Source organism: Pseudopodoces humilis, chromosome 15, assembly GCF_049639895.1.
Source record: "Pseudopodoces humilis isolate 2021_Gansu_Grassland_sample_001 chromosome 15, ASM4963989v1, whole genome shotgun sequence".
Taxonomy (NCBI): Eukaryota; Metazoa; Chordata; class Aves; order Passeriformes; family Paridae; genus Pseudopodoces; species Pseudopodoces humilis.
The window spans coordinates 6,091,388-6,115,313 of NC_142214.1; the positions used below are offsets into that span (position 1 = coordinate 6,091,388).

General features: G+C 51.7%; 1 protein-coding gene across 2 annotated transcripts in view; it reads left to right on the forward strand.

Annotated features, from left to right (window-relative positions):
• The window catches only part of OPHN1 (oligophrenin 1), a 51,175-nt gene extending 29,292 nt beyond the window's left edge, over positions 1-21,883 (forward strand). The window contains exons 8-24 of one of the 2 annotated variants that reach the window (XM_088062709.1): positions 188-317; positions 1,722-1,822; positions 3,385-3,476; positions 3,598-3,676; positions 4,316-4,349; positions 5,651-5,713; positions 6,728-6,802; positions 8,458-8,542; positions 8,870-8,928; positions 10,366-10,471; positions 11,182-11,341; positions 15,413-15,560; positions 16,521-16,817; positions 17,497-17,662; positions 18,564-18,614; positions 19,331-19,381; positions 19,535-21,883. In XM_088062709.1, coding sequence (XP_087918835.1) covers positions 188-317; positions 1,722-1,822; positions 3,385-3,476; positions 3,598-3,676; positions 4,316-4,349; positions 5,651-5,713; positions 6,728-6,802; positions 8,458-8,542; positions 8,870-8,928; positions 10,366-10,471; positions 11,182-11,341; positions 15,413-15,560; positions 16,521-16,817; positions 17,497-17,662; positions 18,564-18,614; positions 19,331-19,373 — 1,689 coding nt within the window. In that variant the 3' untranslated portion in view covers positions 19,374-19,381; positions 19,535-21,883. The remainder of the gene's footprint in view (positions 1-187; positions 318-1,721; positions 1,823-3,384; positions 3,477-3,597; positions 3,677-4,315; positions 4,350-5,650; positions 5,714-6,727; positions 6,803-8,457; positions 8,543-8,869; positions 8,929-10,365; positions 10,472-11,181; positions 11,342-15,412; positions 15,561-16,520; positions 16,818-17,496; positions 17,663-18,563; positions 18,615-19,330; positions 19,382-19,534) is intronic. The other variant, XM_088062710.1, reaches the window with a different exon arrangement.
• Positions 21,884-23,926: the final 2,043 nt, after the last annotated feature.

Consider the following 23,926-nt stretch of genomic DNA (forward strand, 5'->3'; position numbering starts at 1 on the left):
CATCCCTTAGAGCTCAGTGGTTCTTATAGCCAGTTTCCATGTGGATTTGTGGAGTGGCTTCCATGTTTCGTACCTTGGGAATTGACTCATTTCTGCTACAGCACTGCAGATTTATCTAGGAATAAATGACCTACAGCTCACTTTTTGCTCATGTTCAAATATGTTTCTGTTTGTTTTCTGTTACCAGACAAGGAATCACTTTTCCAGCACACGGGAGGAACTGGAAGATCTGAAGAAGAGGATGAAGGAAGCGCCTCTAACCTGCAAGCTGCCCGGGCAGCCGACCATCGAGGGCTACCTGTACACTCAGGAGAAATGTAATGGCTTTGGGATGCACCTGGATGCAACAGGGAACGTGCAGGCCTGGGCTGCCCTGACATAACCCAGCTGTGGGCTGTATTCAGCTCCTCTGCCCAGGCCAGCCCTGCTGCAGTGGGTGTCAGCACTGCCAGGGCACGGCATGCCCAGGGTGTCACCTTCTGCCAGTGCCCGAGGTGTCACTGCCTGCAGTGCCTGGGGAAGCACCAGCAGCCTCAGCTTTGTCAGCAGTGGCACAGAGCTTTGTCCAAGTGACTTATCTGTGACAGCACAGGGCTAATTGCCCTGCGCTCCAATGAGATGGGATTTATGACTCCAGAGCCTGGAGCTCTGGCAGGCTCTGCCTTGGCTGTGTTTTACCAGGATGAATCTGGTGTCCTGCCCAGCCTTCCTCTGGCAGCCTCTGCAGGCAGCTGAGCACAGCCAAGGTGGAACCAGTGCTGAGTTAAGCTGCTGAGAGCAAAACTTGTAATTCTGAGCAGAATCAAATCAAACCAAATACAGCTTTTTCCAAACGCTGCCTGCAGCTCTCCATGGCCATGCAGCAGGAATGTTCAGGGGACATAAGTCTATACAAAATCATGACCTCTGAGGTTACAGACAACTTTGTAAGCATTCATTCTTAATCCTAGATAGAAATCTATTTATACAAATATTTCTATGTCTGTTTATCTTGCTTTTAAAAGAAAGCACACTCAGTAATTTTTAGATCCTAAATGTGGCATGTTCCTGCAGGCCAGTGGCTATTTGCTGCCTCTATTTATGCTTCCCTATAAATAAAGTTGAAGAGTTGTTCTTCCTGACAGTTGCAACTTAAAAAGAAATTACAGAAAAAACACCAGTTGAATTATTTCCTATAAAGGGATTCAGGTAAGAAAACAGAGAAAAGTGTCAATGAATCCTGAAATAGGAACTTTAGAGTATTTTAAAGCTGCTGTTGTCTTTATTATTGAGTTTTCACCCACAGGAAAAAGTAGTGAGGTTAGTGAAACAGACAGGACATGTAGGATCCTGCCAGTGTAGGTCTTGGCTGGGCTTGGCCAAACCAGCCTGGCTTGTGGTCAGAGTCCCACAAACGCCCTTTCACCAGCAGTGAGCTGGGAGGGTGCTGAAGGCAGCTGCTGCCCTGTATTCCTGTCCTTCTCTTCATTTCTCCTCCTCCCCTCCTCCAGCTCCTCCTCTCCTCCTGCTTCTCTCTTCAGCTCCTCCCCTTTCTCTCCTCTTCCTCTCCTCTTATTCTCCTGGCTCTTGCCCATGGAGACATCTGCAAGGGAGATGTCCCCCGGGGCTGGCAGTGTCCATCCCCAGAGAGGGGGGGACATGTGGGCAACACTGCCCGTGCCTTGCTGGCTGCATCCAGCTGCAGCCCTGTCCCTGATTCTGACCTCTCACGTGTTCTGCAGGGGCGCTGGGCATCTCCTGGGTGAAGTATTACTGCCAGTACGAAAAAGAGGCAAAAACCTTACGGATGACACCCATAGACCAGAAGCCTGGAGCTAAGCAGGTGAGTTGGATGTTTGCAAACATTGGCCCAACCACCAGGCCCATCTTCACCCATGTATGGCCTTCGTCCCCATGACAGCTGGCCCTGCAGAGGGGTGGGCTCTGTCCCCTCCCTGCCTCCACAGGACACTTTGGTGTCACCTGGAAGAGGCACCCCTGTGAGGAGAGGTCTCACTCCACTGTGTCCCTGGGAGCCCAGGCCCTGCAGGGCCTGGCAGCAGACGTGGGTTGTGTGACATGAGACATACCAGACGGTGCTGGCCCGTGAGTTTGGTCTGGGGTGAAGCTGGTGCCTCTCTGGAGCAGCTGATGTTGCCCCTTCCCTGTGCACAGGGGCTGGGAGCCACAAAAACTGTGGCAGCCACTGAAGTGCCTGAATGACTCAAGGTACTATGGGAGCTATTGCTTCCAACTGCAGCATTTCCTTGCCTCAGCATGTACTCACAGCACTGGTTTGTGGTTTAATTTCTGCTCTCAGCACTGATTCTGTGAGGCTGGGACAGTGTAGGGAGAGGAGAGGGCAACAGTGAAGCTCCAAACTGTACTAAGGCAGCAATTTGGGTAACTACTTCCACAAAGTGCTTTGGTTTCCCAAAGTCTGGGAGTTCCCTCAGTCCCTGCGCGTGACAGGGGAGGGGTGGGAGGATGGAGCACAGCCAGTGCCTCCAGCTGAGTCCCCCACCCTCCTCTGCCATGGAGCCTTCCCCAGGGCCTTCCCAGCCAGGCCTGTGTGCTCCAGTGTGTGAGCTCATGGTCTGGTTTTGGCAGGGCTCTGCACACTGCAGCAGGAAAATAAAATAGATGTTTTGCAACCCCTTGGCAGAGAGCTGGGCAAAGAAAGATCCAAACTATTGTATGGAGAGATTTGTTGTCATTTGTGCCATAAGCATGTTTAGTAAGGCTATAATCTAGAATAGATCTACTCACTGCAGGTGAGGGCTTGGAAAACTTAGTGCCCTACCAAACACTGGCAGTCTGGTAGCCTGCACCATCAGGTCACAGCTGGCCAAAAAGCCACAATCAAATTATGAATTGACTCTGCTGGGGAGCACAGGGATTTGAACAGAGCCAGAGCTGAGCCTCTCCAGAGCACATCTGCTCTATCTGGGGTGAGGAAATGTACATGCCTTTGCCACACAGTGTTTGTGTAAAGCCATTTGGTTCATTAGTGGTGTGGGTAATAGGTTCTGATGAGCAGCCCTGATAAAAATAAGGCCGTAGCTGTGTCAGAGCATGGGTGAGCCTGGTCCTGGCCTCAGAGAGCAGGGAGTGCCTCGCTGGGTTGGTTGGAGCAGTGTTCCAGCACTGTAGGGGCAGAGTGCTGCTGTGTGGGGTAGTCCTGCGAAGTCCGGAACATTCTCTGGCTGAGAGCAAGCCTGGAACTCGAAGCCTCTTATGTCTGCCTGTGATGATGGTGGGAGAACCACCCATTCTCCAATGCCGTCGGAATATCAGGACAGGCACCGTGGGCAGTGCTGTGCTGGGCTGCAGCTGAGGGGCCTGAGGAGCCCAAAATCTCTCATGTTTCTGTCCTCTCACCTTGGCTTTCATGTTCTCTCCTAGGGCACGTTGGACTTGACCCTGAAATCCTGCGTAAGGAGGAAGACTGACTCCATAGACAAAAGGTTTTGTTTTGACATTGAAACTAATGAAAGGTGAGAGGCTTCGTGTCTGGAGGACCCAGAGTGCAGGGGCCTGCAGTAAATCCCTCTTTGCTGTCTGTTAAAAACAACTTTTCTTCCTTTCCCTGCCTGTCCCTGGGGGAATTGTGCACAGGTCCGGGACCATCACGCTGCAGGCACTCTCAGAAGCCAACCGAAGGCTGTGGATGGAGGCCATGGACGGGAAGGAGCCGGTGAGTGTTCCTGGAGCTGTTCCCAGCTGGAATTGCTGCCGAGCAGTGTCCTCTGCCGGCGGGTGCTGCTCGGGATCAGTGCTGCACGGGCTCCATGCCGATCCCTCAGCTCCCACTGAGGATTTTGGGTGTCCACCGTAAATCTCGGGATGTTCCTTTGCTGTGCCAGCTCTCCTGAGGACCGGCCTTTCCAGGGCTGGTTCGCTCCTGTTCCTGCTCCTCACTACCTGCTGGAAATGATGTTTTGTCTGTCCCTGATCTTAGTCACCTTTTCAAAGGTGTCACTGCCCACCTTGCACCCGTGTTCTCCCACCTTTCTGTGCCTGCTGGTGTTCCCTTCCTTCAGTCTGAGCAAAGCTCAGAGCCCTGTGGTTTGCCTACAGAACAGAGAATTTCCCTAGCAATAGGCGCCCCACTGAAATGCAGGCAGGCAGCAGAAACTTCTTGATTGTGCAGATAATAGGTTCTTGGTTAATTATAAAATTAGATTTCTATGGGACATTGTCTTTTTTGCTGTAATTGCTTCTGGGTAATCTAGGGGTGATTTATGGGATGCTGGATTTTTCTTTCAGAAATAAATACCAAATCGTGCTGATGATGTTTTTGATTCTCCCTCCCCCATTCCCTCCCCTTTTTCAGATTTATCACAGTCCCATCACGAAGCAGGAGGAAAGTGAGTCACTTCTGTTGCTGTTCTTTGGGTTCTCACAGCCTTGAGGTTAGGCGGGATTTTCCTTGCAGATACACTCATCCTCAATTCCTGCTGAGTAGCACTGTCCCCACTCCCTGACAGCAATGTCACTTCAGGTTTTGTACCACAGTGCCTGGCACTGAGCCCAGATAAGGAGTTGCACAGAGCTGCAGTGAGCAGTTTTTATTTAGCCAGGAGCAGTGGAATGTGAGGTTCAATTTGCACCTTCAAACCCCAGTGGGAGGTTCTGAGAATGTGTCCCTTAACAAAAGTTGTAATAGGGCAATAGAGGTGGCATTGAGTTCCCTGCATCTCCCACCCAGCACCATGTCCCATGTCCCCCTCTCAGTGTGCAGTGGGGTGTACCCTGCAGAGCCCAGGAACACTGAGACACACTGCAGAGCCCTGGAAGCCCCCTGGGGCTCTGTTAGCTGGCTGAAATCTGCATTGCTCAGAGCTCACTTCATCAGCTCTGTAACTAGCTGGCTCTGATGAGCACAGGGGGAGCATTCCCAGAAGCATGAGGACAAACCTGCTGTGTGGCAGTGTTCACATCACACACTGGGAGGAATGTGAATTAGGGTTTCACTGAATAAACATTCTCTATTTGTCATAGATTAGAGCTGGTAAGAATTCCAGTGGTATCATAGTCCTCAGTATCAAGCACCAGGTGGGTCTGTGCTTATTCCTGGGGTAGGGCGAAGAGCCATCTGAGCTTGGTGTTGCTGTTGCCCAGAGCAGACAGAATCAATATAAACAACCTGCTTAAAAGGCAGGGATCCCATAGGGTTCCCCAGCTCAGTGGAGCAAGCCCTGTGCTCAGTTTTCCTCAGCACATCAAGCTGGATTGGTTTTGCTTTTTAATCCTAGTGATGTAGATAAGCAGAAATTACACAGTCCCATGATGAGGAAGAGCATTAACTACAGATTTTGCTCTGGAAGTGATTATTCAAGTCTTTATCAGACACAATCCAAATAATTTACACTATTATTATTAAACACTGATTTATACTGTTGTTAAAGACAGAGAGGGGGTAGGGAGCAGTCCTGCAACTCAAAATAAATTTGAGGAAAAATGGGAGAACATATGGAGCTACTAACTCCTTGTCAGGATGTCCAGAATGCCAGTGTTTCCTGAGGGGGAGGGGATGTGGGGGCAGGTGTGAGCACTCTGTGTGCTGAGGTATTGTGGCTCTGGGTGCTGAGAAGGGCTGGGGCTGGGGGGGTCCCAGGGGTCTCCAGGAGTGCTCAGGCAGCTAACACATCTTCCTTCTCCAAAACAGTGGAGCTGAACGAGGTGGGCTTCAAGTTTGTTCGCAAGTGCATCAACGCAGTGGAGACCAAAGGTGAGGAGCTCACCCAGCCCAGCCCTGCTTCCCATGGCCTTGAGTTACACTGTAGTTCCTGCAGAACTTCAGCTTTTAGCTGAGAAATGTGCTCTTCACTTAAATGCATGTTCTTCGGGAGCAGAAATCCCACCTGGTTTGGGATGTTGTCCCAATGTACCAAGTCGGTTGGGGTTGAACTTTCAGCTTGATACTGTTTTGACTCGTGGTTTTCTCAGATTTGGCCCTGAGCACAGCTGTGTTGGGCAGGAGAACAAGGGTGGCTACAAGCTGCTTCAGCCCCAGGCTGTGAAGCAGGAGAAGCAGGTGGAAGGGTGGCAGTTCATCCTCTGGGCTGTCACATATCATCCAGCCTGCACCAGTGAACATCACCAGTGTGGGACAGGGACCTGGATTCATCTCCACATGTGGGGTTGGGGCTGCTGGGGCTGTGGCAGCCAAAGCCCACTGGAGTGAGGAGCAGCAGGGGCACAAAGACCCTGCTTGCACAGCTAGGAGAGACAGTGATTCTGCCTGTCCCAGCACTGGCCAGTGTTTCCAGATTCTGCTTCAATGTGTTTGTCTTCTGTGGGGGTTTGAGCAAATCCGTGATAAAGCAGCACCCCACAGAAATGGGGTGTGTGGGCTGGTGTGTCCCATGTCATGGCTGGGCTCACCTGACCGTGACATGGTGACCACAGTGGTGCTGGTGGCCTCGGCTGCTGTGGTGAGCAGAGCCCGGGGCGTGGGACAGAGCCCGGAGAGTGGGACAGAGCCTGGGAAGTGGGACAGAGCCTGGGATATGGGACAGAGCCTGGGATATGGGACAGAGCCCGGGGAGTGGGAGAGAGCCCGGGGAGTGGGACAGAGCCTGGGAAGTGGGACAGAGCCTGGGATATGGGACAGAGCCCGGGATATGGGACACAGCCCGGGATATGGGACAGAGCCCAGCAGCAGGAAAACAATTCCACTAGATGGGGCCTTTGGACTACCAGCAGGAAACCTCGGCTAATGCTCCTGCCTTTGTCCTCTCAGGAATCACTACGGAGGGTGTGTACCGGACTGTTGGCAGCAATATCCAGGTGCAGAAGTTACTGAATGCCTTTTTTGGTAAGAATTAATCATTCTGTGCAATTACACTTTCCTGTTCTTGAATTGTTTGTGAGGGACAGAGAGGACTGGGTTCCAATGTGAGAAATGCCCAGTATGGGTTTTGGTCCCTGTGACCCCTCTGAAGCTCATCTTCCCCTTCTTTCCTGGGATAACACAATGAGATGGACTGAGAAGGTGGCCTCTGCAGGAAACCCTCCACCCTAGTGTAAGGTTTTTCTCTGGAAGGATGGGGACACCTCTCTGTGCGCAGTGTGTATGATAAGGAGCCAATGTGTGTGTTAAGAAGTCAATAGATGAATTCCTGCTGTGAGCCTTCCCATGGCTGGATCTGTCTGTCATACCAGCTTGGCAACTGGGACCAGTGGGTTTATAGTTTGTTTATAGTCTTGGCAGGTTGTGGTGCCCAGCAGCGCTGCTTTGTGCCAGGACAGGCCCTTCTGGGCTGAGCCCTGGCTGAGGCCATTGTACTCTCACCTCATGGTCACCTGTGAACCTCTCTGGGACCCTTTGGGGTCAATCGTCACCTGCCCAAGGCCACACTATTCTCCCCAACCTGCCTGGGGCTGGAGCACAGGGCAGGGATTGCATTCACCTCACTGCCTGCCTCGAGCCCACACCAGCTCAGACATCTGATATTAACACAGCATTCGAAGGCTTTGGCTGTTTCCTATTGCTTCTACTCTGGATGTTGTTTATTAAAACCCTGGTTTGTACTGGTGTCTGGCTATGCCCAGTTCTCACAGAGCCATGACTTCGGGCATCTGCCCAGCTCCACTGGCCTATGACTCATTGCTGAGCCTCAGGTTCTGTTGCTGCTTGATTCTCACCCTCCCTATAATCAGCTTTGTGGTTTTCTCCTCTGAATCCCACCAGTGAGTGGCTTTTTGTTTTGTTTATCTGCATGGGTCTGGGTAACCACTTGCCACCCCACTGCACATGAAAACACAATGGGAAGTCCAACACTACAGAAATAACTGCTGAAGCAGGACTTCATCTTTAACCACTCAAAGGAGATAGATTAGTATTTTTTTTAGTCTCTAGTCCTATTTATTTTCAAAAATAAATCCCACTGTTTATTTCTGTAGTCCAGCTTCCCCCCATCCCAGAACTACATCCTTCACTTTTTGGCACCACAGACGTGATGTGGTTTATTGGGGGGGTAGGCAGGAGCAATTGTACTTCCATGCTGCTGGGCCTCCCCTGAGCTTCCTCCTCTCTTGCACCAAAGAGGGAATGCTTCCAGAACAGCCTTCAGCAGAGTAGCTGCAAATGAGGGATTGGAGCTGGCATTCAGATTACTTTGGATATCAGAAAGCTTGTCTTGGACCTGTTAAAATGCATTGTTTCTGCCAGCCTTGGGGAAAAAATGAACTATGGAGAATATGCTCTCAGTGATTTCTCAGAACTGCTTAAATTTTACCTTGTGGTTCCCTCTTTGTCCCTCATTAGCACTACTCCCCAGCTTCTCCAAAATCCTGACACTGGTGCTGTTTTTCTGCTTTTCCCAGCCTTGGGAATTAGGAGCTCTCATTGTGTGCTGCTATGGCTTCCTGTGTCTCGTGTGTCTCAAGGGGAAACCCCATCCCAAGCAGACTATTCATTAGCAACCTCTAAATGAACTTTATTCTGAAATGTTTTCATTCTTCTTACAGATCCAAAATGCCCCGGGGACGTGGATCTCCAGAGTGGGGATTGGGACATCAAGACCATTACCAGCTCACTGAAGTTCTATCTCAGGTAGCACTGCAGGTCACACCTGCCCCAAGAAGGCAAAGGGGACTGGGGCTGATGCAGATGAAAGGTGAAATGAGCTGCCAGATATTCACATCTGGCTGTTGAAAAGGGCAAAGTGACAAAGGCTTCAGGAAGAGGAATGGTAAATATGGGTGTTGCAGAATCCCTCAGTCCCATGGGGAGGGCTGTTTCACTGCTATTGACTGCAGAGGGAAATTCCACTGGGACTTGGTGGCACTGAGGGATGAGCCAGTTTTCCCATCGATCCAAGATGGGTCACAAGTGGGTCACAATGCCCTGCCAGCTCAGTTTTCTTTCTGGTTGTTGCAGGAACCTGTCTGAACCCGTCATGACGTACAAGCTCCACAAAGAGCTGGTCCTGGCTGCCAGTAAGTCCCACAGCTTCCCCACTGATGGTCCCTGGCCCTGCTTTCCCCAGCCAGGGTCCATCAAAATCACTTGGCAGAGTTCTGCCAGCCCAGCTTGTGGCGTCCAGCTGCTTCACCTGTAGAAGGAGCAGTGGCTCTCTCCTCCAAGTGCTTATCTGTGCAGGGGATGTGGTGCTGGATGTTCCCTTCCCTCCTTTGCTACTGCAGTGCCCTTCCCTCAGACAGGGTCTTGTGCTCTCAGGGGGTCTGGAGGAGACAGAGGATGTCACTCACTTGAAAGCAGCACAAGTCTCTTACAAGAACTGTTTCTCCCTGGTATTGATATATTTATTTTAAAACCTGTGAGGGAATGGGATGTGCTGTTGCCACCCAGAAAAGTAGGTGTTCCCTTTAGGTTGTGAAATTCGTCCTGGGATATTGAAAACAGAGTGTCTACCAGTACGTGGAAGGTATTTCTCTGCTGTAGCTGTTGGGATTGAGTCCCAGTTGGGAATAACAGAGATGAGCCAAGAAGCTCAAGTATAGTGCCAGGGTTTCACCTGTGTCAAGCCAGCCCATCCTCTGTTGTCACCTCAGTTGTCACCTCGTTGTGGATGTTGCAGATAAGCTGTGACAGTTGTGAGCCAGAGGCCTGTGAGGGGATAGGAGTGCACGAAGCTGGTCATCACCCTGAGCCTGGGAGTGCTGGCGTTTGGAAATGTATGGCATTAGATCATTCCTCATCCCACTGTGCCTCCAGAAGTCACCGGGAGACTGGGAGGTGTCTACTTCTTCTTTATGTATCCCTCTGGAGAAGGAAAAACACCCATTCTTTCTTGGAAAGGGAAATGTTCCACCGCTTGCTGAAGGTGGTCAAGTCCAGGATTTATTAGTTTCAGAGCTGATTAAGTCCATAGTGGCTGAGTGTGGGCAGGACCTTTATCCCTTCCCTGCCCTCCCTTAGAAACTTGCACCACTGAGATTCCCAGCCACCCAGACCCCACACCATTCTTTCCACACTGAGTATTTTATTGTTTTCTGATTATTTATTCTTCTAAGGGTGACCTCTTTGGTCAAGGACTCAGGTTTTTTCCCTGCAGGATATTTTGGGTGTTGTTTAGTGTCAGAGCTCTCTGGGCTGATAGGACACCCAGAGGGAGGCTGTGTGCTGCCAGGTGTGTGGAACAAGGGTGTGAAGGGGAGGACCTGCCCATGCCCAGCCTCTTTTGGAGTGTGTCCCTGGGCTCCCTTTCAAGATCCATTTCTTCCTCTTTCCACTTCATGTTGTTTCTCACAGTGTTCTCTGTTGCTGTGAAATCTCACTTCCCTCTGCTCCCTTTCACTCCCATGCTGCACAAGGGGACAGCTTCCACAGGTTTCCTTTGGCTTTATATTTCCCTGGTGTATTTAGTTTGAAAGTGTTGGGTACAAATTCTTCTTTGTGTTCTTGCTTTCCAGAGTCTGAGAACCTGGATTACAGGCTGGGAGCCATTCATGCACTGGTCTATAAACTGCCTGACAAGAACAGGGAGATGTTAGAACTCCTCATCCAGCATCTCGTCAAGTAAGCAGATGTTTTCCTCTAAAACCAAAGAAAAGGGAACAATGGAATCAGCAGAAAAAGCCCTTTTGGGAGGTCGGCTTTGCAAAATTTTACCCACCATAATCCCCTTTGGAATTTCCATGTGGATTGCACAAAGAGGGTGACTATCCTTGCTACCCTCTGCATGAAATGATGCTTCTCTTTCTGGTTGCTCTTTCCATCCCCTTTCAGACATGCACAGAGCAGGAAATTATTTAAAAATTAAAATAATCTCTGAGAGTAGAGACTGTAAATTGTCATCCCTCAGAATTTTATTGGAAACCACCATAGTGTGCTCCCTATATTCAGTTCTCTTCCTTCAGGGAGAGAGAAAATTAAAACCAGAGGTCAGTTCTGGATAAAAAGGATATAGGATCTAAACAATTCCTTTTGTGTATATGTTATGCAGATAACTTTTGATTGCAGAGTTAAAGAGGAGCTGGGAGTGGGAAGAGATCAAATAAAGCTGCTGTCAGCACATTGGTCTCTCTAGCATCTGTCCAAGCCAAATGTGTGTGTCAGAGCTAGAGCCATGTTTGTCACTGCCGAGGAAAAAATTCTGAAACACAATAAAGAAAATTAAATGACTGATTTTCAGTGTATCCTGGGTTTTGGGGCTTTTCCTTGGAATAAGATCTGGAAAAAAAACAAACCAAACCAAGCTCTATTCCTCCTTCCCCTCCTCTCTGCAGCGTCTGTGAGCACAGCCGGGAGAATCTGATGTCACCGTCCAACATGGGGGTGATCTTCGGGCCCACCCTCATGCGAGCACAGGAGGACACTGTGGCAGCAATGATGAACATCAAGTTCCAAAACATCGTGGTTGAGATCCTGATAGAGCACTTTGGGAAGGTACGGGGCAGCCCTGGGGCAGCTCCAGCTGCTCCAGCCTGCTCCTGCAGACTGTTGCTGTGGCAACACGGCAGCGCTTGGGCTCCTTCTGGAGTCTCCTTGGGCTGGCTTTACATAACACGCTGCTCTGAAAGGCTTCAGGAGGAGGCAAAGAGTAGCAGGTGTGCTCCTCAATGTTGTTGTTATTTGGTCCCAGAGGAAACAGTGAGTCTGGGCATTTTTGCCTTTTCTTTTTAAATAAGGGGAAGCTTTATTGAAAAAAACCAACCTATTGTATGATTGAACATTGCAGAGCTTCATTCTTTCCTTTGCTAGACAGGAGCTAGGCCAGAGCAGAATTGGTTTTAATGGGAACAGTCTAAGATGCAACACTGTCACAACTGGTTAAATCAGTGGAAAAAATCTAGAGCAGACAAGTGTTGAATGGTTGATGAAAGTAATTCAGCTGTGGTTGCATTCAGATACAGATACAGGGACAGTGTGGAGATAGAGGGAGTCTGAGGGAGCTGCTGCCTGGGGTAGAGCATTTGGAGGAGCTGAGGCTGGTGCCCGTGGCCCTGGGCCACGCTCTCACAGGACCAACAGCCCTGGAGAGCCTCCAGTCTCTTCTGCCTTCCATGGATCTGCACTGGGTATTTCATATTTCAGCCTGAGCATCAGCCACATGCCCAGCCAGGGTCTTGTTGCTGGGGTGGTGCTGAAGATGCACGTGCAGACAGCAGCTTTGTCATGTGGAGTTCTGTCTTTGGAAAGCAGAACATTCCACTGTGTCTGTGCTCACACTTGCTCTCAGCGATACCTGACACTGGCTCAGGGGTGTCGGGTGGCTGCAGGATGACAAGAGCTGGGTGTTAATATTGAAAGCCAGAGCAGCGTTTCCATCCAGAGCAGCAGGTCCCGAGCAGGGAGCAGATTACTGCCCTGGTAACAGCCCTGGGCTCCAAGAAGCAAGTTTGGTCCTCCAGCTTTTCCCAGCAGAGTGCAGTGTCCAAACCCCTGTCATGCCTTAGAAGCAGGAAGCGCATGGAGCCGTTCACTCAGGGATGCTGTTTGCTGTGAGGGGGCTGGGACAGCTCCCAGGGCACAGGGCAGCACATGGGCAGGGGCAAAGCTCCCTTTGGAAGGGGAAGAGGCAGCCAAAGCTGGAATAGCAAGGTTCTTGTAACTGGGATGTGGAGCCAGAGCAACCAAGTGGGGACCACATGGGGACCAGATGAGGGGGTGGGAGTTGGCTGTGATGCCAAGGATTGAAACAGGATGAAAGAGCTCAGAGAGGCTTCTGAGTACCCACAGCAGAAGCTCATTAAAACACCAGCCAATTCCTGTGTAGGTCTCTATGAACACTTGTAATAAGTTCCCACACAAAAGCGGGGATTGGTTTGCGTCTGGAACCTCACACGCTGGCTCCAGTGATGAGGCTCTGTGCTCCCCTCCTTACAGCCTGTAGCACAGTCTGAGTCAACACACTCTGCCACCTCTGAGAGCTGGGACGACAGCTTTAATTAAGCCAGATGTCCTTTTGCTTGCTTTTAATTTTTCCAGCAATAAGGTTAAGTTAGTCACATTTATTGGATTGAGTTTATAAACTTGGCGTTGGAGCTGAGAGTGTCTTCAGCTCACACATGAGCAAACAGCTCAGATGAGTCTTGGAGGAAGAGGGGACGTGGGTTATATGGTGCAATCTGAAGACTCTGAGGACAAAGTAACTATTCATGAAGAGTTTGTGGATAATTACTGTTTCCACATCTCATGTTTCAATGTTGTAGTTAAATTAAATAGGTTGATTGTTCTAGAAACACCTTCTTCCCTGTTCAAACCTCCTTAAGATGAGGGTCTGTCAATATCTTTGTACCTTTAGGTTATTTAATTTGGATTTTCAGTTAGAAGTAAATCAGAGCCTGCACTCACCTCTTCAACACAGTCATTTGTGGTTGGTTTAGCTTGGGTTTCAGGTGTTGAAAACGGTATTCTTTGGCACCTATGTAAGTGTCCATGGGGAGCTTAATGTTTCTTTTAAAAGCAGGATCAGATTCTGCCTGGGATATAGGGATGAGGTTGATATTTCCCAAAAAATTCCCTCCTACAGGCAATCCTTTGCTGTTTTAATAATACACGAGCTGCTGCTTTTACTTCATGTGCTGCTATGTCACGATGAGAGAGTGCTCCAGACCTTGTGTTTTGGAGCAGGGAACATGTCTTGCCCCTGCCCAGGGCAGAGCCCAGCAGGCAGTGAGCCAGCACCTGTCCCCTGTCACCAAACCCTGAGTGTGGGGGTATTTTCCCAGAGTGGGTGTGTAATCTTCCCTCACTGGAGATATTCCAGAGCTGTCTGGACACAATTCTGTGCCATTTGCTTTAGGGAAACCCTGCTTGAGCAGGGAGGATGGACCAGATAACCCACTGCGGGCCCTTCCAGCCTGAGCCATTCTGTGATTCTGTGTTGTTCCTTGTCTCCTCGTGCAGAGTGGGCCAGGCTGTCAAGAGCAAAGCCTGGTCCAGGCACTTGGATTTATCCAAAGTAAATCCAGAGCAGATTTATCCAAATTATCCAGAGCAGCCTGGGATGTGGAGAGCTATCTGCCACTGCCCACCCTCCCCAGGCACACGCTTGGGACCAAGGAGTTTAAACTAGGGACATGTTTTCCTCTCCCATCCCCCATCTTGGTTTCCTAGCCCTCCTCTTTGGCCTGGAGAAAAAGGAATATACTTTTGGTTTGAATTACCAAAATGAGGCACTTAATCAAAGCAGAATGTTACATTTCTTCATGTTAAGATTTTTCTGGGTGACGCAATAAAGTTGTTTTTCCATATCGAAGTGTGGCCCAAGGGTGTGGTGACCCAGCATGCTGGTGGAGCTGGCACAGCTCTCCTTCTCTGGGCTGGAGCCAGGAAGGGACCAGCTAGCTCCTCATCTCCTAGGACAGGCAGTGCAGCCTCTGGGCTCAGCAGCTCAGGCCGCCTCTCCATAATAACTCATGCTTTAAAGCCTGGTAAAACTCCAATTAGCATCCCTGGGAAGGCAGCTGCTTTGGTCTTGATACAGTATTTCAGCTCTTCAGATGTATTTCTTTTCCAGCTCTTAAAAAAAAAGCCCTGACATAAATGAGAACCTCTCAATTAATCTCAACCAAATAGGTGCCACATGACCAGTGAGAAAAGGAGATAAAATTTCTCAGTAGCATTGTTTTTATGCCAGTATTTCATCCCAGATAATTTCCTGGTGCCAAACACGTCACTGTAAGCCAAGAGCTAAAGGGTTTTAGTGTTAGATCTGAAACAATGCAGGTTGGCTTGGGTGTTTTGGGGAATGTATCTCTTTGACGATGGGAATCTTGATGTTGGTCAGGAGCTGTCTGCTCCAAAGCTTCAAAGGCTCCCTCATCTGCTCCAGAGGAGTTTGCTTCTACAAATGGTTTGTGTTTGTGATCTTTCTGCTGAGCTGCAGGGACAGTGTCAGTGGTGGGGATGGTGTTGGTGATGGGGACAGTGTCAGTAGTGGGGACAGTGTCAGTGGTGGGGACAGTGTCAGTAGTGGGGACAGTGTCAGTAGTGGGGACAGTGTCAGTGGTGGGGACAGCGTCAGTGGTGGGGACAGTGCCATGATGGGGACAGTGTCAGTGGTGGGGACAGTGCCATGATGGGGACAGTGTCAGTAGTGGGGACAGTGTCAGTAGTGGGGACAGTGTCAGTGGTGGGGACAGTGTCAGTAGTGGGGACAGTGTCAGTGGTGGGGACAGTGCCATGATGGGGACAGTGTCAGTGGTGGGGACAGTGCCATGATGGGGACAGTGTCAGTGGTGGGGACAGTGCCATGATGGGGACAGTGTCAGTGGTGGGGACAGTGCCATGATGGGGACAGTGTCAGTGGTGGGGACAGTGTCAGTAGTGAGAACAGTGTCAGTGGTGGGGACAGTGTCGGTGGTGGGGACAGTGCCATGATGGGGACAGTGCCATGATGGGGACAGTGTCAGTGATGGCCCCACACATTCTGCTCTATGCTGGGTGCCTGCAGCAGGAGGTGAGGCAGCGGCCCTTTTGTGTCAGGTCACCTGAACATGTCTCCCTTTACAGATCTACTCTGGCCCCCCAGAAGACACCACAGCCCCCCCGGTGCCCCCACCCAGGGTGGCTGCCCGGCGGCACAAACCCATCACCATCTCCAAGCGTCCCCTGAGGGAAAGACCTGTCTTCTTCGGTGCGTCTGTGGAGGAGAGCGGAGGTCAGTCCGGCTGTTTCCTGGTGCCTTACCTGCCTCTCACCCCTCCTGCTTCCTGTAACACCTTTCCAGGAGCAATGGAGGTAACAGCACCAGGGCTGCACTTCCAGGGTCCTGGACACAGCAAGCAGTGAGGGCTGCTCAGAGAGAAAGGAAAGCCAAAAACACTCATACATTGGTTGCATCATGTCACAAGTCAGACTTCCTGGGATTTGGGTTTTTCTGGTACCTTCTGTATTCTCCATTAGCTAAACTCAGGCTGGTTCTTGGCACAGGAGAGGCCCAGAGGAGAGGTTTTGTGGCATCAGAGGCAAAAAACTGCATGGAGAGTTGGTGGGATGGTAGCCAGGGAGGGCTGTGCTGAAGGATGCCTAAGGAGGTCTCAACCTGGCTCAGCTTCTGGCAGTTCCACATCCAGAGCAAAAACTTCAAAATGCTTTTTCAGGACACAGTGAAGGTATTTTCTAGACCAAGTTTTACTCTGACATTATGATAAGGGATTCAGCATTTCCTTATGTCAGCTGGATTAAAAGCAAAGGGCACATCAGCTTAAAATCATATTTCTGCACTTGATTTGCTCTGTCACTGTAGGGTGTGCCCTGATTCCACAGTCACCGAAGAGATGGAAAGTCTCTTTCTCCATTAGTTTTCAGAGCTCTGATGATGTTTAGGTGTAAAGTGCACTTTGTAACACTGGCAAAACATGATTGATTCACATTGCACTTTAAAACCCCCAGAGTGCTAATGGAGCTGGGGCTGGCCTTGCATTTCAATGCCTCCCCGAGCTGGGAGCAGAAGCGTTCGCCTTGGACCGCCCCGAGGCTGCAGGGAGCAGTCGGGATCATAGCAGAGCTCCTGCTCCTGGGTCTGTAGCACAGCAAGATGGGTGGGACGAGTGGCTTTTGGAGGCTCATCAAGCGCCAGGCACAACTAACCCCACTCTCTGCACTCTTGTCTCCACAGCAGAGCGGCTCGGGCAGACCCCCAATGGTGGCGGTGTGGAGGTCCCCAAGCCCCTGCTCCGCAGCCGCCTGCCCGCGCCCCGGCCAGGGGGGGACGAGCCGGGGCGTCCCCCCTCTGAGAGCCGGCCCCAGCCGCGCCCTGAGCCCGAGCTGGGGAAGCTGGGGAACAGGCTGCAGGATGGAGGGGTGAAGCCAGCTGGCAGGGCGGCCAACGGGGTGGTGACCAGCCCTGCCCTGAGAACAGCCACGCTGCAGGCCAGGAGACCGGCACCCCGGCCGGGCATCTGCAGCAGGGAGGGTGAGTGTGCACCGGGGGGCCTGGCCAGAGCCAGGCAGGAGAAGCCCGAGGTGCCCGAGTCAGCCCTCCCTGGGGTGGGTGGTGGGCTTCTCCCCTTGAGTCCTCTCGATGTAGCTCAGAAGGAGGGGCTGGGAGACCAGAACAGCCTAAGGGGTGAGCATGAGTAAAGTCTGACACTCATTCCTTGTTGACCTGACTCTTAAATTAAGACTTGGAAGGGTTAAGTGAATAGCAAGGTTGGCTGGATCTTGGGGAAGAAAAGCAGCTGAGGAGGGGACAGGTAGTGTCACTGCCCAGGGTGAAAGCTCAGCTGCAGGAATCACCCATTTGTTCTGTTCCTTTCCCTTTCACAGAGCAGCACTGCAGAGGGTTTGGTTAAGAACACTTGTCATTCCTAGGAAATATCAGCTTCAGAGTCATCAACTACTCTGAGTTTGTCCTTGCAGGTCCAGCTCCAGCCCCTGTTCCCAGTGCCAGGAAGGCTTTTCTGGGGCAGGTAGTGTGGGAACTTCCTTTCCCTGAACTCTGTCCCTCCATTCTGGCTATTGGGCACTGTCAGTGAGAGAGTGTTGAGGCAGAGGGACAGAACTAAACCAATGGACCTGTTCAGTGCCCCTTCATAAATATCTGGCCTCTGCCAGAGCTTCCTGCTCAGTGTTTGTCATCTCCATCCCTGCAGGTGACTGTGACGGTGTCCCTAAGCCACGTTCCCATGGTGATAAGCCCGTGATAACACGTCCCCCTGTGAGACCTCCGGATCCACCATGCAGGACTCCTATCCCTCCAAAGCTGGAGCAGAGGCCAGATCTGATAGCAGGGACAGCAGAGGAGATGCCCTCATCTGTGTAAGCCATCTACCCGTGGCAGGTGCATGGTGCTGGTGGGGACACCTGGGGGCTCAGCGGCTGGAGCCTGTGGATGTCCCCGTGGCACCGGTGCAAGTGCAGGTTTGAGTGTCACTTGGAAAGCTGAGCAGAGGGCACGGCCAGGGAGGGGAGTGGGGCCACAGCAAAGGCAAACACAAAGCTTTGGAGCTGCTCAAGCACAGCTCAGGGCTGAGGCTTGTCCCATCCCCTTCCCTGCTTTTCCTGGGTGAGTGGAGCTGAGTCCTTCCCTGCCTAACCCAGCAAACCTCTCGAATGAGACACTTTCTGGGGCAGGACAAGATCCAGCTTGGATCTTCTTAAGGAAACTGGATGGAGTTCAGCTTCATCTCATTCTCAGATTTCTTTCAGATTTTAAGAGAGTCAGAAACCCTGCTGGCTTTAGTGGAAATTAACTAAAAGAAAACAAAAGGTGCTGTGAGGATCAGCTCTGTGCCAGAGCTGATCTCTTTCTTGAGCTTGGGCAGAAGCACGTAAACACTGAAGGGAAGACCATAAAGGGATGAACATAGGATTATAGGCAAGAGCATGGAAATAATGACTGGATGTGGCACACAGTGCTGTTTTAGTTGGTGTGGTGGTACTTGGTCAAAGGTTAGACTCCATGATCTTGGAGATCTTTCCCAGTGTAAATGATTCCATGATTCCATGGTTTTATAGGCAGCCCAGCCAAAGCGCTGGGGGTGGTGTGAGGGTGGAACGGGCACAGAAGGAGCCCAGCTATGCCTTGGCACAAGAACTGTCAATTGAAGGTGATCTCTGCAGTTCTGCCAGTGCTGCAGCTCATTCCCCTGGCACAGAGCAGATCTCATTAGCAAATTGCCAGGTTGAATCAGAAGAGACACTTCTGTTTTCTTTGCAGGGTGGCCTCTAGGACCAAGTTCTTTGAGACAGCTTCCCGAAGAACAGGCAGGTAAGGCTGGCACAGGGAAAGTGGCACGTGGGTAGCAGCAGCCCTGCAGCACAGGGTGCTCCCTCTGGAGCAGAGCCAGCAGAGACAGCCCCAGCCCCAGGCCTGCCTTGTCTCATACTTAGGAACAGCAGATGAGGCTCAGCTAAGATGCTGAAACTAAACAAAGAGCACAAAGTGTAAAATGTGAGTCCAGATACAGACTTGATAAGTTAAATCTGCCAAGTGAGAAACATCCCTGTATATCCCTGTTACCATGTGTGTGGATCTGCTTGGTGTAGTGCCCATTCTAGTCAGGCTTTGTGGGAAGATCAGGTCATGGCTGAGGTGATGAGGGCTGGTTAGGTCCCAGCAGCTGCCAAGAGAAGATGGCTGGTCTAGCACAGAGGGTGTGCAGACAAGGAGCTAGGAGGTTATGGGGACACACTGTGGGCAAAGCCCTCAGCTCTGAGTGGCAGCAGGTGCCATTTGTGATAATATTTACTCAAATAAGCCTCAGCTTCCTGCTCTGAAAAGCTGCCAACCTCTGCCCAAGGGAGAGCAGGTTTGTGTGTAAGTGTGAGAACTGCTGCTGCTGGTACTGAGAGAGAAAACATTTGTTCTATTGCAAAACAGACCCCTCCCTGCGCATTACCCAGCCTCAAGGAGTTTGTGGAGCTGAGTTTGAGCTTGCTCCTTGCACTCAATTTTTCTCTATTCTTCTACTTCCATTTATCCAGTTCTTCATCACCGCAAGGCAGGATCCCAAGTGATGAGAGCTGAGCCTAAAGGTACGTTTTTATGACAACAAATCATATAATAAACTGAAAGTAGACATGTAATACAAAGTCAGTATTCATGGGGTTGTGGGAGTCCAGTGGTTCTGCCATTACTAGTGGATTTACACTGCTGCATAGAACATAGAGCTTGTTTTCTTCTTCCAGGCTTTGTAAGTACACCTCAGCCCAGCTGGACCCAGGAGATTTTCTGTGTTTGTGACCCAGGAGTCAGAGCTGAGCCTTGCCAGCCCCAGTGCCCTGGAGAGCAGCTATCTTACCGGACGATGATTTCCGAGCCACAAGTAGCTCAAGAAATTAGGAGAGGGAGACCATGATGGAGAGCAGGTCCCACCCACACACGTGTTGAACTGTTCCCTGCCCTCCCACCTCTCCTCCCTGCAGGCTGTGACAGCGCCCGTGTGTGCCCGTGCAGGTGGCGGCAGCATGGGCAGGGCTGGGGGACACGGACCTGTTCACCTGCTCACTTTGGAGAAACACGCCTTGAAAAGGGTGTTGGGACAGCACAAAGGCTGAGTTCCTGTGTTCAGATGCCAGGGCAAAACAGCTGCAGTCCCCCCTTGTCCTGAGAAGCCCCTTCCTTTGTGCTTGTGTCCCCCACTTGGTGTCAGTGTGTGGGACAGCCATGCCTGGTAACACTGCCCATGGTGATGCAGGCTGGGCAGGGACAGGTGAACCACTGTGCTCAGCTCAGTGGGATGTCTCCTCATCTCCTCCTGGACATCCCTGGCCTGGGACACAACGCTGACAGATGGAACTTGGCCAGGGGCTTGGCCTGAGCCATGGCCACAGCCTTGCCTGGGGTCAGCTCTCAGGCAGCACCCGCGGGTCAGCAGCCTCCAAGGGCGCAGCTGGGGAAGGGGGCAGCAGGTGCTTCTCCTCTTCCTCCACTGCCTCCTCTTCCATGTAAGCCACACTCCCACAGATCCACTTCTCACAGGCCCACCAAGAAGTCTCCATCCTGGCTGATTGCGGTGGCCAGCACAGAGGTGCTGAGGATCTGAAACTCACTGTTTGTGGGTCAAGCCCTGCTTTTTTTTTAAGAACTGCCCAGTTTCTTACTTGCTTGTTTATTCATTTCCAGTAGAAGATGCCCAGTCTGTCCCTCAGCCATGACCCTGTGGATGATGTCCATTGGCCCAGGAGGTGTCCCTGGCCAGGACCTCTGTAGCAGTAGAGGCTTGTCTGTTCCTCCAGCTGCCACTGGCACCCAGTTCCAGGGCTGTGTACGGCAGAGAGGCACTCCTCTGCTTCCTCCACCCACCCAAAGATGATTCCCCCCTTTTGAATGGTTTTCTTTAGGTGCTGAGACCATTTGCAGAACAGTGGCCAAACATTCCCACAGCTGCTTCCCGGCTGCTCCATCGCTCGAGCATGCTGTGTCCTGCCCGGCACAGGTCCTTCCCACGTCCTGGCGCTTTGCCTCTGCATGACCCTGTGTCTTTTATTGCTGAATGGCACACACTGGCACTCATGTGTGTCATGTCCATGGTGCTCTCCTCCCTTGGCTTCAGCAGTGCCCCAGCTGCTCCCTCCTTTAGGCCTGGCTCATGAAAGTGGCTTTAAAACCAAACCAGCCTTGTGCTGTGGCAGTTGAGGCTGTGCCACATGCACTGGCAGCATCTGGGGCTGTGCTGGGCCCCTCCTGCTGCAGCCCCTCACCAGGGGCTCAAGGATGATGCACAGGCTGATCAGGGATCTCTGAACAGGTAGAATGGAGCTGAAGCTGGAGCTGAGGCTGTTGCTGGTACCAGCCTGGCAGTGGGGCCACCTGCCTGCAGCACATCAACTCCTGGCCCTGTTGGGGTCTTGGGCTTGTGGCTCCCACACAAAAGGCCAGCATTTCCCAAATGTCTTTCTTGCTTTGGGCTGCTGTTTGAGGACCCCCTGAACAGTTTGGGAAGCTCCTTGGGTTCTGCCGATGCATGTGACTCTGGAGGCGACATCCTGCAGGAGCAGTGGTTTGTCACATCCTCCTCCTGCTCATGCCCACTGCCCAGCACAGACCCCAGGACAGAGCCAGGCTCCCTGGGTAGGGAGAATCCGAGGGTGGGTTGGTTTCAGTCTGACAGTGTGAGCAGTGGGGAGAAGCAGCTTCTTGCAGACTATTTCATGGTGTCCTTTTTAAGTTCTTTGTCACTTGTATGTCTGTGCTGATTTTTCCTGCACCTGTGGGTGCAGCTGAACACTGGGGACCAGCAGTTGGAGCAGTGGGGGGATGCTGGCTGTGGGGTCCAACCCCTGCTGCCATGAGGCACAACCCCTGCTGCTGTGGGGCACAATCCCTGCTGCTGTGGGGCACAATCCCTGCTGCTGTGGGGCACAATCCCTGCTGCTGTCGGGCACAATCTGCTGCCAGTGGCCAAAGTGACAGCTGGGAATGCAGGATCACCCTATGCAGCACAGCAGCCCCCCAGCATCAGCCCTGGAGCCGTTGTGAAGTGCAAAAGCTTAGGTTACTGCAAATGTTTATAAAGTTTCCATGAAGTGAAACAATCTCAGTGTGTTTTGTTTCTCTTCCCCAAGCACTGGGCCCACTGCCGCCCCTCTGCAGGCAGGCCCTGCTGTGCAGGCCCAGCTCTGTGCCCCAGGCAGGCCACACAGGGCTGTGTCCATGAGATTGGGAGTGCCCTGAGCTCTGCCATAGCCCCACTCTGGGTTTGCAGTCCCCAGTGCTGGTTTTCAGCATTTTTCTGACCAGAGAAGCTGCCCTGCCAAGGCTGAATATTCCTGCACTGCCACAGTGCCTGGACAGCATCCTGTGCTGTGGGTCACTGAGACTGGTTTTCCTGTGGCCACCAATGGCTTCTTTCCATCTATCCAGCACTTTTTCCCCTCCTCACATCTATTTTCCCCCACCTTTTGACTCTGACATTGTGCACCAGCGTTTGCTTTCCAGGCCTCCTGCTTTTCTTTTAACAGCAAGCCCTCTCTCAGGAGAGAACAGCTTCTCTCTCTGAAACAGGAATCTTGCAGCCAGCTTTGGAGCCCGGATTTCTGGAGAAGCCTGGCAGAGGTGATGGCTCCAGAGGGTGTTCCTGGGGGCCCGGGGACAGCCGAGCTGCTCCCACAGCCGTGAGGGTCCCCAGCTGGAGCAGGGGAGCGTTCCCACCCACACCCTGCTCAGGACTGGTCGCTGGTTTTGGGATCCTTCTACAAATATTTTGTGTGGGCCCGGTCCCCGCCCACGGGCTCTTGGTGCAGCCCCGGCCAGGTTTGCCAGCTCGGAGGGCTCTGTGCCGTGCCCTGGCTCCGGGCCCGAGCAGCCAGAGCGCTCCCGGGGCGGGCATGGACACAATGCACCTGGAGCAGCAGCTGGAGGGTTTTCTGCTTGTTTTTTCTGGCTTCTTGTTTCTCTCAAAAGTTTCCTTGTGGGGCTGTAACTTTTCCAGGGCTGGATGCATTCAAAACAGCGGAATTTGGGGAACTAAACTGTTCTCTTTCCTCACTAGGCCTTGAGTGAAGTGATCATGAACTGGAATGAGCATTGAGGCACTGCCCCAACAATCCTTATCTCCCAACCCACAGGTGCCTGGCTTGCTTTCTTACAGAAAACATTTGGATTTAATATGAGCAAGAAAATTATTTTCCAGCACAAGTAAAAGCTTTCAGGTTTTTATAGAGAGAAGATAACAAAACAAGCAGTTCCAAAGCCTTAGCCCAAGCCTCAGTGAGTTCTTCCCAGAGGAAGAACTTGAAAAGGCCAAAGACTGCAGCAGACACATCTGTGTGATAAATTTAGAATTGAAATATACTTAGTGGAGCACCGACATCTGAAATTGATGTGCTACACAGAGACCCATGAAGGCACCGGAATCCACCCACGTGGGACTCCTTGGAGGATCAGAGCCGTAGTTTTCAGCTCCGTAGCTCTCCCTGACCCATCCCTCTGCACAATTACCCATTTGGATGCTCCGAGCTGGGAGCAGCTCCCTGCACTGGGCGGGTTCCTGGCAGCCCTTAGCAGGTTTCTTGGCCCATACACATGGCTGTAAATCAGGTCAGGCCTCCAAAAAATCCTGTGATTGGCTTAAACAATCAGGAGATGCTTTGAATCAGTAAAAGCCATAATGTTTTCCATTTTCTGTGTTTTCAGAAGTTTAAGAAGTGCTTTAACAGCCTCTGCCAGTGTTTGTAAGAGCTCCCACAAGGCAGAAGTTCTGAAAATTCTTGAAATCCTGTATAAAATGCGGTCATGCCTATGAAGGCTCAGAGAGGAGAGTCCCCAGGAGCTCCATCCTCCCACAGCTCCATCCGTCCTCACTGTGTCCTGCACACACTGGCCCCATTCAGTGCCTTGCCCAAGCTCTCCCGGTGGTCCCCGTGCCATGGTACCACACCGTGTCCCTGTGCCCACCCTGCTCCTATGGGATGAGACACAGGGCATGCCCAGCAGGCCCTGTTTGCCCTCCCCTTGGCACCTGCCCACAGCTGCCAGAGGAAAGCAGCAGCAGCAGTTTTGGATAAGGAGCAAACCCCAGCGCTGGCTGATGTCCCTCATGTCAGGGCACTCGAGTCAGCGTGACCCCACTGAGGTCT